The 14028-nt window shown below is 38.9% G+C and overlaps 1 protein-coding gene across 1 annotated transcript; it reads left to right on the top strand.

Annotated features, from left to right (window-relative positions):
• The first annotated feature begins 738 nt into the window (after positions 1-738).
• Positions 739-12217, top strand: LOC131223265 (uncharacterized). Its single transcript, XM_058218610.1, has 7 exons — positions 739-1168; positions 6730-6865; positions 7664-7745; positions 9515-9690; positions 10320-10457; positions 10544-10683; positions 11660-12217. The coding sequence occupies exons 1-7, from the start codon at positions 1051-1053 to the stop codon at positions 11920-11922; spliced, it is 1053 nt and encodes a 350-aa protein (XP_058074593.1). The 5' UTR covers positions 739-1050; the 3' UTR covers positions 11923-12217.
• The last annotated feature ends 1811 nt before the right edge of the window (positions 12218-14028 follow it).

The raw sequence follows: 14028 nt of genomic DNA on the forward strand, positions 1-14028 counted from the left end.
ACACGATCATCGGAACCGTTCATCTTCCTAAGGGTCTATAAATGGATGATTGGTCTAAAACCATACTTATCTTATAGTCCTAAAACTGTAGAAACTGCGGTAGTAAAAATCAATGATTGTATTTTGTTTATCAATACAAACCATTTTATAAACTGCTGCGTATCTCACTAATTTTAAATTTCAGTTGAGGAATTAACCGTTCCGATCTTCAGTGAATTAACGGTTTGGATCATCACAAGAACACTCCAAATGTACGGTATATAAAGTGGGTGGACAGATTTTGGTCCTCTCAGGCACACTAGATCTCTTCCTAAAGTTTACGCTGGCTACACGCATGTGAAGCCCCAACGCTACACGCAAGAAAACATACCAATATGACCACGAAAAAGAGATCTGATCCTTCCATCAGGTAGATCAAAACTTACATATATTATATCCTAAAAATCATTCCTTTCCACTCTAATTTGGGCCAACATACAACAAAAATATATTTAAAATTGTTTCAACCGTCCGTTTTATTTCATAAATTGTAGCCAGTATAATCAGTAAAAATAGCCTCAGTCATAATAGATAAGATCTAAGCAGTGTGTCCCACCCGATAGATTTCTGTAATTTTTCTCACGTGCTCCATACTGACACGTGTTTTGCGTGTAGATTTCAGGGCCGTTCTCGCGTGTATACTTTGCAAACCTCCCTCTCTCTCCCTCTCTCTCCCCTATATATTGAAAATGTCTCTGAGCCTTGCAGAGGGGTTAGAAGGTGAGAGGATTCCAGCGCAAGGAAATCTCGTCATATCATTTACAGAGCGTTTCTTCAAATTACCCTTTCTAACCCTAGTCTTCTGTAAAAAAGAACCCCTCTCGATTCCCAAAATCTCGATCTAGGGTTTCGATAATCTTTTCTTTTTTCCTGTTCATTCTGTAATCAAAATTTTCCTGGATTCAGGAGCTTGATTAGGGTTAGGTTTTTTTTTTTTTTTGCTGTTGGGGATTTTGTTCTGGTCTTTTGGTAGCTTTTGTTAGGATTTTGAGTTCTTGAAATAGGAAGGAAATGGAGAAGAAGAAGGTAGCGGTTCCTCTCGTCTGCCACGGGCATTCTCGTCCAGTCGTCGATTTGTTCTACAGCCCAGTTACGCCCGATGGGTTCTTTCTCATCAGTGCAAGCAAGGGTATGCAATTATTTTTATTTTTATTTCACCTTGGATATGCTGTGATACTCTCGAAAATGTGTCATGACGATCTGAGTGAAATTTGGAATTGATAACATAAAAATCTGTTGATCTGTTTAATCACAATTACTTGGGATTGCATTTGAATGGCACGTTTGCAATGCAAATTTCGTCATAAACCTTGTTGCAATGATGAAATTAGATGGAGGCAGTTTAAATTTCTGTTCATTTGGATTGAACGGGTGAGACATCCTTTCCATTTTTTATTTTTGTTTTTATTGTAGTAACCTTGAATGGTCTGGGATTGACCCCAATTAATGGGGATGACTGATTTTGGGAAATGAAACATTCTATTATTAAGTGATTTGGCTGCAGTTGAGGAGTGTTTCTTTAGTGACTGACATGCTTGCCGGTTGTGCTAGGCTCGAGGAATCAAGACTAGTTTGGAGAGAGACTTGCCTAGGGACTGATACTGTCACAACAGCTAGAATATATGTGATTCATTGGGTTTGACTTGGCCAAAAACTGGATCAGTCGGTTGCATCCTATGTTACAATAGTATCTATATAGTAGGTTCAAACGTAGGGGTTTAGCCTTTTAGGTTTTCTAGAGGGGCATTTTGCTTCTGGCGAGGTCTCACTAGCTCAGCTGTTAAAGTATCGCATGGGGTATCTCTATGGTAATTTTCAATGGCAGCCAATTATTGGGACACGTGGGACCTACTCCAACTTTGCCATATATTCATGATCCACAAATTGATTTAGTGAACTAATTGTGTTTTCAATTATTTCTCGCATGATTTTATGAATCATGTCGTGCACTGCACATGTTGAAACTGAACTTTCGATGCAAGCTGATTCCTCGTACATCTTGTACGACCCACAAGCTCCCACATGGGAAGTCCACATGAGATCCATTGGATGGATGGATTAATATTAGTTGTTTCTTTATATTTATTGATTTCAAATAAGAGGGGAAATGACAAAATTACAGTTATAATGAGAATATTGTTTAATTAAGATCAATTTAGTTCCTTTGTTATACTTAGGGTTTTTACCTTGTGTTAAGCTATTTATAGCCTATCCTGGACATGTGATTATCATATGGTTGAATGGAGGTTTTGTTTTCCTTCTACAATATGGAGCATATGACGCAGGGATGGACGTGATGAGGTCGATCACTGTCTTCCTCGCGGGATAATTACTCCAAATCCATGAAGCTTCTCTGGACTCCTCATAGAGATTCCTCGAATCCATGAGGGAGAATAGGAAAATAAAAATAAATTCTAATAAATTCGAAAATAAATTGATTGATGATTGTTTCTTTTGTATGTGTCCCCATTACACCATTAATAAAGGAAAAAAAAAACTAAATCAAAATTCGTAATTACCAAAAATAGCAAAATTCTAACTCTAATAAAAATACTAATTCTGGTAAAACTCTTCTAAAGCCTAATTTCTAAAAATAAAAATTCCAAATAAACTTTTTGCTAGAAGAGTCCTAGCATGATTAAAAGTCATTTCTAAAAAAGAAGAAAATCTAAAAATAAGAAAATATTACAAAAATCGGAATTAGTAAAAAATAGTAAATTTTTTCTTAAATTTTCGTTTTGAGCTGAAAGCGCGCGTTTTTTTGGCAAAACGGACAAAAGTGGGTCGGTTCACCTTAGATGGCCTGTAATAGTAAAGACTGCTAGGTTGTGCGTCTCGTAACAATACTGGGATCAAAAGTTATGGCCAATTTACGGTTCACCCTCTTTTGGTCAAATCATGCTAGGAATGTATATGTGCCACGTTCTACATCAACATATCATGGCATGAGCATGTATTAGTATGGGCCCTAGTATGTACTTTTGGGCAATGTGTTCCATAACGGTAACGGTGGCCGTAACAGCTACCACCGTTACCGTTACGATACGGGACATAATGGCTGTTACAGCCCCGCAATGGCCGTTACGGTCTCTCTTTTTTATTTTTTATTTATTTAAAAAACCCTCGAAAAACGTGCATCTGCCCCGTAATGTTGATTAAAAAGTGAAAAACCTGTATATGTCCCGTAATAGACCATTACGGGGCTATTATGGCCTTTATAGTATACGTAACGTGTCGTTAACAACAATTATAGGTCATTTTTTTCCATAACGGTTATTACGGCCGTTACAACCCCATAACGTATAACGGTTGTCACCGTTACCTTTGCATAACGGCAATTACGGCCTTTACGACACACCATACTTCTGGGTTTCTTTTACATTTTATTGCATTTCCGATGCTTCTATATGCAATAAGTGGTACCACAACAACTTCCCTCTGGGAATCGAGGGTTTCTCCCCAATTCTCTGCCATTATCAATTATTTCTCTCTTTCTTTCGTTTGCATCTATATGTATTACTTCTTTCCTGGACCCACAACTTACCCATCCTCCCTCCACATAGCAAAACTCATCTCTTTCCCGTCCCCTTTTCTCCAATTTTGTTTTTGTTTTTGTTTTTTTAATTTCTTTCCCTCTTCTAAAACCATAATCTAAGCGTCCCTCTCTTTCCCGTACTCAAACCCATATTTAGAACCCATCTATACCTCCTTCCCATCTCAAAACCCCAACTGGCCACCTTCTCCAACTAAAAATACTGTTTGACCTTCCATGTGATATAGATTTGTGTGCAAACAAGATCTAATGGTTCATGTGTTGTCATAGTGATTTATGATCAGATCTCTGGTCAGATCTACTATTGTTTGTCCAGTGATGTGGATTTATGGCTTGTACATCGTGTCCTTCAACTCTGACATTGCATCCCAGTTGCAGGATCCTCCTAACTACATGTTGCTTCCGCTTCAAATCTTCGCTTTAGACTCTTGCTCGCGCTCCTACTTCTGAATTGTTGGCGCTTGTTTACATTTTAAGAGAGGCGCTTCCCTGCTCCCACACTCGAATTTGTTGCCACTTCACTTCACATTTTGTGCAACCATACATCGCATGGCCATGAGATGTGAAAATCTTAGTTCTAAATGGCAGGTAAACATTAAGGTGATTTGATGTTAAAGATGCAATGGATGGTGGAAACTAGAAAGGCCAGGCTTCATGAAGAGTTCAATGGCTTCACATAATGGGTAAGTGGATGTTGTGGTGGAGGTGAGTAATAAAAACATGACAGACACTTGAACTAGTCTTGTTCACAAGGAATTCATGGAGTTGGGGTACCAGTCGCCAGGAAATTCAGTACTCCAGCATGAGGTAGGAAGATGAGCATGAAACTAACCTTGGCTATCAACAACCCTGACACCTTAGGCAAGTTCCTCGGACGCCTATTGCCCCTTGTTGTGACTTCATGACTCAAGTGGAAGCAGTCTAGTTTCCTCACGTAGAAGACCTGAACAAGTGGTTGAAAGTGGAAATTGAAGAGTTCAATGGCAGTGTAAACTCCGCATTTTCAATGACTGATTGGAATTGCTGGGGGACTATTTCAAATGGTTCTAGTTTTAGAGGAAGTCGAATTACAATTTTGGTAGAGTTGAAGTTGAAAGAATTGGCTCCAAAGTGGTCAAATTTTGTGGTGGCCTTTTTGCCATTTCAAATTGGGAACAGACGAAGGCCAGTTTGAAACAAAATGTTCGGGGAATTTTTGGACCTGCACGAAGATAATCTAAATGTTGAGTACACTCAACGGTATTGTGATCTGACATTAAGGTGTGATCCAGTGTAGCAGGAAGCAGAACAAGTCGCTCATTAAAGTGGAAAACAACCACCCACAATGAGATGATGGTGGTCCTGACCTCAGAGCATGGATGAAGCATATCAGGATGAACTGTGGGCACAAGAGAAACTCAAATGGGTTACAAATAGACATTGCAGCTACCAATCTGGAGGATATTCATCGTCGAGGATATTCATCATCAAACTGTTTGCAATCATCCTCAACCTCCCATGATATCACCATAAGCAACAACCGAAGGATCCCTTGAAACAATGGACCTAAGTTGGTAAAATAATCAGAAGAGATAAGGCATTCATTATAACGTCACCTGCTGCTAGTGTGGAGGCAAATGGCCACCTCGCAGCTGTGCATCCAATGAAGAACCTGACCTTTGGTAAGAGATTGTCAGTGAGAAAGAGCCCAAAAAGAATAACCAAGTACACAGTTTTGAGTTATCACTTGATATCCCACAGGAAAATCCCTCTGTGTGTTTGTTTAGTGCATGCGTTTTGACAATACCAATGAAAGAAGAGTGAAGACTGGTTGCATACCAATGTTTTCCACGCAGGGTGCAAGTGCGAAGAAAAGCCCATCATGGTTATCGTTGACAATGTTAGCAGTCTGAACATCATTTCATAGAAAACCATAGCTCAGTTGCAGCTACGAGCAGAAAAACTGAAAATGTACCCACAACTCCATCTTTTGCTGGAATACACAGTGATCATGTAGGCGATCGATCCATCATTGCCTGGTGATGTACTCATTAGGACAAAATTACAGCAAGTCAATATGTGGTGTCATGGTCCAATAACAACATGTCTTGTACATGGTTGTCCACTGATGTACGATCTTGGTGCATAGTATTGTGGGTTAACTAACACATACAGTCTTGTGTGTGACAGGGAGGAGATTGTCCTCAGGCCAATAAAGAATGGTGCTCCTTGAAAGGGCGATGGTTTGAGGATTGTTTCTGTGACAACCATTGGCATTTTAGGCAATGACAAAGTGACATGGGTGAAGTTGGTAAAAGATGTGAAAAAAAGAAGGTAACAACTGCATGCTCGACCTTAAGATATATGAGCAAAGGGCAGGCTCCACAGCCCAGTGAAGAGTACGATAGACTATTGAGAGCCAATTACATTTAAGGACATAGAGAAGGTGAAGGCAGTGCTCTATAGTATGGTTCAAGCCAGTGGTCTTTTTGAGAAGCTTCTCTTCCAGACGGTATTCATTTGCATGCTGCCGACATTTTATTTGGCAATTTAATAACCATTCTGTTATATTGTTCTGGAGTAAGTTGACTAGGTAGACATTTCCATTGTGCATGCATGCTACTATGTTTTTCATTGTTCTGTACTTGTGCATATTTGCATCAATTTGCTTGGACCATTTCTATACATTTTTTTCCACTATCATGTGTGAAGGCTTAGATGATGATGATGATTTTTTATTTTTTTTTTGAACGGTGATAAATTTATTGAGTAGAGGCCAAAGCCTAAAGAATTATAAAAAAATATCAAAAGAAAAAAGAAAAACTAATTACAGATCTGAGCAAATTTCAGGAAAATGGGCAATAGCAATAGAATTTGATGCTATCCCATTCATTACATTCAGTTTGGCCAATTTGAAGATGATGATGATCATCCATTTGTAGGAAGGATCTTTCCCCAGTCCATTTTTAAATGGCAATTTTTTTACTTTTTGAGTTCTTTTTCATTTTTGCTTGGAATTTGCACAAAATTTACCTCCAGATATGTCTAATAATTTACGAAGGTTTGACAATTTTCATTTTCATATTTAATTCTGTGTGTTTCTTATCACTTTTCATTTGTTCCTATGCAAAAGCAGTAATATTTTGTGTGTGGCTCAGATTCTAGTCCCATGTTAAGAAATGGTGAGACTGGAGATTGGATTGGAACCTTTGAAGGGCATAAGGGTGCGGTGTGGAGTTGCTGCCTTGACACGAATGCTTTACGGGCTGCATCTGGCTCAGCTGATTTTACTGCGTATGTTATCTACTCATCTTATTTCCTCTAATTTGGCATTTTTTGGTTCACACCATGCTACACACTTGTCCATGTTATCTTTCTCAAAAAAAAAAAAACACTTATCCATGTTATCTGGCAGTTTGATACAACATGGATACAGCCAATCACTTGGCATTAAATTGTTGGACTTGCAAAGCAATGTAGCACAAGATGCAATTGAGCTAGAAGTGTATAGATCTGACACATACGCCTTTAGGCGATTAATTGTTATCCACGTGTGCAAGACGTGGTCACTGGTGGTTTAATCTTTTTGTTCTTTATGTATGTTTGAGACAGATTTTAATTGTCTAAATACCTGTATGAGTTTACTCTTCAAAAGAAGAAGAAATGAAGAAAAAAAGCATTTAAGTTGCAACATGGAATGCATAGAGAACGCATTCTCCTCCACCTCTGATTCTTTTTGCCAACTATTCTGGATCAAACCTGCTTAAAATTATCCATTATAAAAGGAATGCTTACAGAGACTTCCATTCATGAATAGAACAGTAATAGTGTCAGTTCTACTTAGAACTGGCAATGGGTGATAAGCAAATTAAAAAAAAAGGAGCTGGTCCATGTGGTTTGCATGCTATTAGTGGATAATGTGCTCAGAATGATGGTAGTAGACATTTTACGAAATGTAGGTCACCTGTAAAGCACTCTTTACTTTTGATTATCTTATCATGTTTCTCGTTGTTTGTATCAGTAGGTAAAATTAAGTGCCACAGTAATTTTATAAACTAATTATGACATTTTGTGCACTTCATTAATTTACAGGAAAATATGGGATGCATTAACCGGGGATGAATTGCACTCATTTGAACACAAGCACATTGTTCGTGCATGTGCTTTTTCAGAGGTAAACTGTAATTGTTCTCATTATTATTATTTTGCTTTTTATGGTTTTACATCCCTAGTGAAATTCTTCTAGGCTTCTTTTATTTCCTCTCCCTCGTGAATTTCAAGTGGTCAATTCTAAGGGCCTGTCTGGAGTGGAGGTAAACTAGGGGAATGCAAGGGAAAGCAAAAATTTGACACATGTGGATGGTAAATTGGCATTGGGGCTAAGGGAAGCAAAACTTCACACTTTTTTTTTTTTTTGCTAAAAAAAGTCTTCGAAAATGCTCTGCCTTTGCATTTGAAAGTGTGTTCGGGTTGCAATCCTACAAAGGGAAGCCTCTTTTCCCTCCAAATTTTCCATTTAGAACATCACATCAGGGGCCTCCTTTCCAAAAATAAAAATAAAAATAAAATAAAAATCAGAGGAATATTTTTCCCCCCCATTTGACTTTTTGAAAAAAAAAAACAAAGAAAAGGTTTTACTCCCTTTGTTGAGGTGGGAGAAGCAAAGGCAAACAGTTTGCAATGGCATCTTCCATTTCCTAAGCAACTACAAGCGTGTGAACTAAATGCTTCCCCTGGTTTACCATCAATCCAAACAGGCCCTAAATTTGCTACAGCCACTTATTTTATTTAACCTGAGACCAAAGACCATATACAGTACCAATGTTTAAAAAAAAAAGAGAGACCATATACAGTACATTGTATGATCAGAGCCAAAGCTGTCTTTTTGCCTTCAGGATGCACTGCAGCTTCGGTTTAGAGCTGCATTCCTTTTCCCAGGCATATTTTTTTCCTAATTCAATAAAGTATGGTTACTTAATAACATGTGTAACCTAGATTCCCACTGATATGGTTGTTTGAGCTTATACCTTTTCTGTTCTGCAATGTTATTGCATTATTGACTTAGTCCAACGACGATTCTATCCATGGTATTCAAAAAGGCTAATGGTAACGGTAGGAGCCGTTACGCAATATGGGGCTTTAATGCCCATTTTGAAAAAAAAAAAAAAAAGGGGCCCATAACAGCCCTGTAATTACTGTAACAGCCATTACGGGGTTGATACAGTTTCTTCATTAATTTTTTTTAACCATTATAGGGCTTTAATGGCTGTTATGACCCGTGTCCTAATGACTACAAGGCAGGCTTTTATGGCCACCGTTACCATTATTGAATACCTTGATTCTATCATCTAACACTGAATGCTTTAGGCCCTGACTGTTTACAAATTCCCCCCTCTGGGTAGTGCTCAATAGTAAGGCAAATGTGCATCATGGGGTGTGATGGTGTTGGCATTTGAGTGGTGCTCAGTAAACATGTGTTGCTGGTGGTGGCCTCCTATTTTCTGCAGCCAAGTATTCAAACATGTTCTTTCCAATTTTGGTCAGAATGTACAAGTGTGTGCTTAGCAGGCTGATAGCCTTATCTGTTCACAAATTACCCATGTTAGTGTGCAATTGACCGGCTCAGAGGGCTGTGGGGTGTGACTGCATTGGCACGTGAGCGGTGTTTGATAAACATATATTAAGGGGCTCCCTACTATTTTTGCAGCCAGCGACTTGAGCATAAACCTGGAGTTGGTCGATCTGTAACAAGATTTATTGCTTTGGTGATGATCACCTTTATGTATGCTTGGTTAAGAGCAGATGTGTGAAGTTGTTTCTATGGAGATTTTTGCGTTAAATACTGAAAGATATTGAAAACTTTCCAGTAGATAATTATCTACTGTCTACTTTCATACTATGGTGTTTTATGTACTTCTCATTATTAGTCTTTCATTGTTACAGGATACACACCTGCTGCTCACTGGAGGGGTTGAAAAGGTCCTCCGCATTTTTGATTTGAACCATCCTGATGCACCTCCAAGAGAAGTTGATAAGTCACCTGGTTCAATTAGAACTGTTGCATGGCTTCACAGTGATCAAACAATATTAAGTTCTTGCACTGATATTGGGGGTGTGAGGTATTTAAATGTTACCTTGTTGATGTAAATTCTAAGTTCTTGCACTGATTTTGGTCTTGTCATAAAAAGGGTTTTGAATCCAGTGTGTTTTGGACTGAAATACCATCTAGTTGGTGTTAGCCATACAAATCCTTGAGAGTGTGTGTACTTTGGCAATGGATCTGGACTGTTCAATTAGTGGCCACCTCTTGGATGAAGCATAGCCCACAAATCACTTCAGCTGGTATGCATAACTCTATTTGATTCACATCATCCATTTTTCCGGCGGTCAAGAAAAGTTCAGGACAAGAGTCCAGAAAAAGTAGTACAGATATTGGATGCATTAGTCAGGGTTGTCCAGTTTTTAAAACGTAGGTTGCGGTAGTCAGTTCAGGGAGACTAAGCTTTATACAGAGTTTAGACACGACACTATCATCATCCCGATGATAAGTGTATGAAAGGGATTCATGGTCAATGAAATATGTTAAAAGAAGGCAATGGAATGCCTGTTTATGCAATAATGGGTGGTCTACATTGCAATTACACAGAACACATGGCCTCTAAAGGCTTTGTATTTATTGCAAGGTGGAGCTGTGTAAAAATCTGAGGTGCAGGTTTTGTATGATATGCTTATTTCACTGGCTGTGCAGGTTATGGGATGTAAGAAGTGGGGAGATCGTTCAAACCCTTGAGACTAAGTCACCTGTCACCAGTGCTGAAGTGAGTCAAGACGGGCGTTATATCACGACTGCAGATGGGTCTTCTGTCAAGTTTTGGGATGCAAATCAGTAAGTGCTGCAACCGGGTTGGTCGTCTTTTCATCTTAGGGCTGGCTTCTCTGCAAAGCTAAAGATTTTTCACTTTCCCTTTCCAGTTTTGGGCTGGTGAAGAGCTACAACATGCCTTGCACCATTGAATCGGCTTCGCTTGAACCAAAGCTTGGCAACAAGTTTGTTGCTGGTGGAGAAGACATGTGGATTCGCCTGTTCGATTTCCATACCGGTGAAGAGATAGGTGAGTGTCACCATTGGTGGAGTTTTTATATTTGATTAAAACCTCTCTTCTTTAGGAGCTAACTCGCCAGGTACCTGAGACTGGCCAGACCTGGGAAGCTTCAGGATATTTGAGTGAGACAGATTGGGAATCCTAGTTGCCGCGTGCGAGGCTTGTCTTTCAATGAGCTGCCCAGCACACAACAAACCCAAAAATTGACTCAGTCAACCTCTCAGGTGGTCCATATGCATTTGACAGAAATGTATAGTTGATATGAATTGGTACCATATTCAATATACACAAATTGGCCACCTGATATGATGAGCAGTACTGTCCTGATTCTGGGCCACGACGTTTTCTTAGTGGGGCTTGACTGATGACCAGCCTGATACTGTGCATCTGCACCACACCTGCATGTTTTCAGGGCCCTAGTTGTTCATCAAGTGATTCACCGTGACCTAGCAGTCAAAACCTCCACCCATCAGGTGGGCTGCATGTGCCTGCCAGGAATCGGTGGTCATGATAAATGGTCTGATGTTCCATATCGGTTTACACCTGTTGCCCACCTAATGTGATGATCAGACTGCCTGATTGTTCCCTGTGAGCCATGTATGATGAGCATCCCTGATCTTGCAGACATGTGCCAAACATATACGGTGAGTATTCTCAATCTTCTTTCATGAGAATATCTTGGCAATTCGCTTCTTATGTGACTCCGCTGGTTGCTGAATGCCTGATCTGGGTTAAATAAATTCAACATTCTGGGCATTTATCTATAGAGCTATGGGAAGGATTTAATCACTGTCATTCTGATTTTCTCAAATTCAATGAGAGAGAGAGAGAGAGAGAGGAAATGCTTCCAATATGCATATAGGGTTGGCCATGTGTCTGTTTTGCAATCCGTACACTATCCATGTGGCATGTTGTCAATTCAGACTGCCAGAGTGTGGACCATTGTGATTTGTAATTGTGACGGTTAATCTGTGATTGAGTACAGCTTGCAACAAAGGTCACCACGGCCCTGTACATTGTGTGCGATTTTCACCTGGAGGTGAATCTTATGCCTCGGGATCTGAGGATGGGACCATCAGAATATGGCAGACAGGTCCGGCTGTCCATGAGGAGAATGAAGCGTTTTCAGCAAATGGGTCTGCTGGCAAATTAAAGGTGACAGCTGACGATGTGGCTCAAAAGATTGAGGGCTTCCACATTGCGAAGGACAGGCAGTCTGAAGAGAAGGAAGAGACTGCAAATGCCTGATGTCAATGAAGCCAGTGCGTTGTGTTTTGTAAGCAGATAGGTGTGTCTGTTTTTTTTACTCTTATCTCTTTTTGGGAAATAAACAGAACTTCAATTTTTTGTACAAGTTATGCTTTCGTGTCAACAAATGGTTTTTACATCTCTAAATCGTTCTGATCCCTCTTATTTTGTATTTTTCAATAGTAAGGCTAGTTTCATTTGTAGGAAGCCTGTAAAAGAGATGATCTGTTCCATAACATCTTTTATGTCCTATTTTGAAAAAAGAAAAAAAAGGTATAACATCTTTTAGGGTGTCTGTTAAAGATTTCACGCGGAAATATTCTAGTCATTACAATCATATTTTGGAAAATAATGCCCCAGAAAGAATGGTGTTTGGTTGTAAGTGAGAGATTTGGTTTGGGACTTCTGCCTTTGAATTTGGGAAGAATGATCCAAATGGTTTCTATGACAAGTCTGGTGGCAAAGTAAGACCTCTCAATTGGATTATTTCTAACCCTTGATAATTTGGCCCTTCTGCTTTGAACATGAACAGTCATCATTGGGTTGAAATATTCAATTTGAGAGTTTTTATTTTTTATTTTTTGGGTGCATCCCCCATCCGAGTAGCCCTATCAAACAAATGGTTTGGGTCATTGAAAAGGCCCAATTCCAATGGCTAGGGTTCTGCCATATCTTACCGTAACATGGCCGAATGTAAACTAAAAATTGGTGGCATGAACTCTCGGAAGAAAACATTCTAGGATTGCTCCCATATTGACTTTGATGAAATAACTACTTATCTTAGATGAAATGGTACTACTATCTGTGGCTTGTTTCTGTCATCCAACGACCTTTAACAATTATGAAATTGGATGTAGTGGTTTGTTCATGGAACTAGATTGTCCATTTTGTGGGCCTCTCTTCTACCTATCTAAACACGTTTTCTAAGAAAAGTAGAAAATTTTGTTTAAAATAAACAAAAAACTAAACAGGCTTACCTAACCCAAATAAAAGGAGAGAGGAGTTGTTTGGATGGCTGTAAAGTTTTTTAAGATGCAAACACTTGAAATTCTTTTCAGTATGAAGTGCTTATAGCTTGTCCTGTTTGGGCTTTATATAAGGGCTTCCTTTAAGATAGATCATTGGGTTGAATCCTAAATGGGCATTCTAATTCAAATGCCTTTTATGAGGAGAAATTAAAGAGGTGAACTATAAATTATCATAAAATTAATAGCAAAGAGAGTAATACAACAAGAGTTTGGAGTCAACTCGGAAAAAAAAAACAAAAAAAAACCCAACTAATAGCTTTTATCTTAATAGGATTATGTTCCACATGTAACCAATGGTTTCGATCATTGAACCATGCCCCACTTGTACAAACTGAAAACCTAACTGTATACTGTGCAAAGTTACAAGAGATTACTTCTAGCATAGTGTGACGGATGATCCATGGACGCTCATCCAAATCAGGGAAATTGCCACATAATTTGTAAGCCTAAAATAATATTAGTGCACTCATTTTGGTCTTTTGTTCTATGGAGATCTGTTTGTTGAATTTGAATAGTTGATTTTATTTTATGTTGACTCTCATTAAATATCATCACTTGAGCATTCAAAGATATGATTCAACATAATGATTGTTTCGTAAATCATTTAAGGTGGCCCCCATTATTTGGACGTTTTAATCAGGGATTATCATATGCTGCAAGTAAAATTTATTAGTGCCTACATTTTATTTACACACTCTACCCGAGTATCAAAGCTTTTCTTCAACAAAAAATCATCGATATGAGGATTATATCACAGGCCGAGCATCGTTTAGAATTATGGGAACTTTTTTGTAAATTCCCCTTCTTGCAAAAACCCCAACCCATTAGGAGACGCCACCATCTTCATCTCCTCAGAGTTATGCAAGAGAAGCCGTGAAACAGGTCATCCATAAGAGTGTCATTGGTCGTTGGGGAGAGAGAGAGCCTGCAATGCTCTCCTTAATTAAGAATTTTGAAAAAATTATCCATAAAGATAGTGGAGAAGGAAGCCTGCAATGCTCTCGAGAATTTTGAAAAAAAAAATATATCTGATGCCTGAAATTAGATTACCCATGATATAGAACTAAGGCTGTTTACT

Source organism: Magnolia sinica, chromosome 13 (genome assembly GCF_029962835.1).
Source record: "Magnolia sinica isolate HGM2019 chromosome 13, MsV1, whole genome shotgun sequence".
Lineage (NCBI taxonomy): Eukaryota > Viridiplantae > Streptophyta > Magnoliopsida > Magnoliales > Magnoliaceae > Magnolia > Magnolia sinica.

Bases quoted from the DNA above. Each gene is read 5' to 3' on its own strand.
- LOC131223265 (XM_058218610.1), top strand. From the start codon at position 1,051: ATGGAGAAGAAGAAGGTAGCGGTTCCTCTCGTCTGCCACGGGCATTCT. The intron at 6,866-7,663 runs GTATGTTATCTA...ATTAATTTACAG, and splicing joins GGCTCAGCTGATTTTACTGC to GAAAATATGGGATGCATTAA. The intron at 10,684-11,659 runs GTGAGTGTCACC...GATTGAGTACAG, and splicing joins CCATACCGGTGAAGAGATAG to CTTGCAACAAAGGTCACCAC.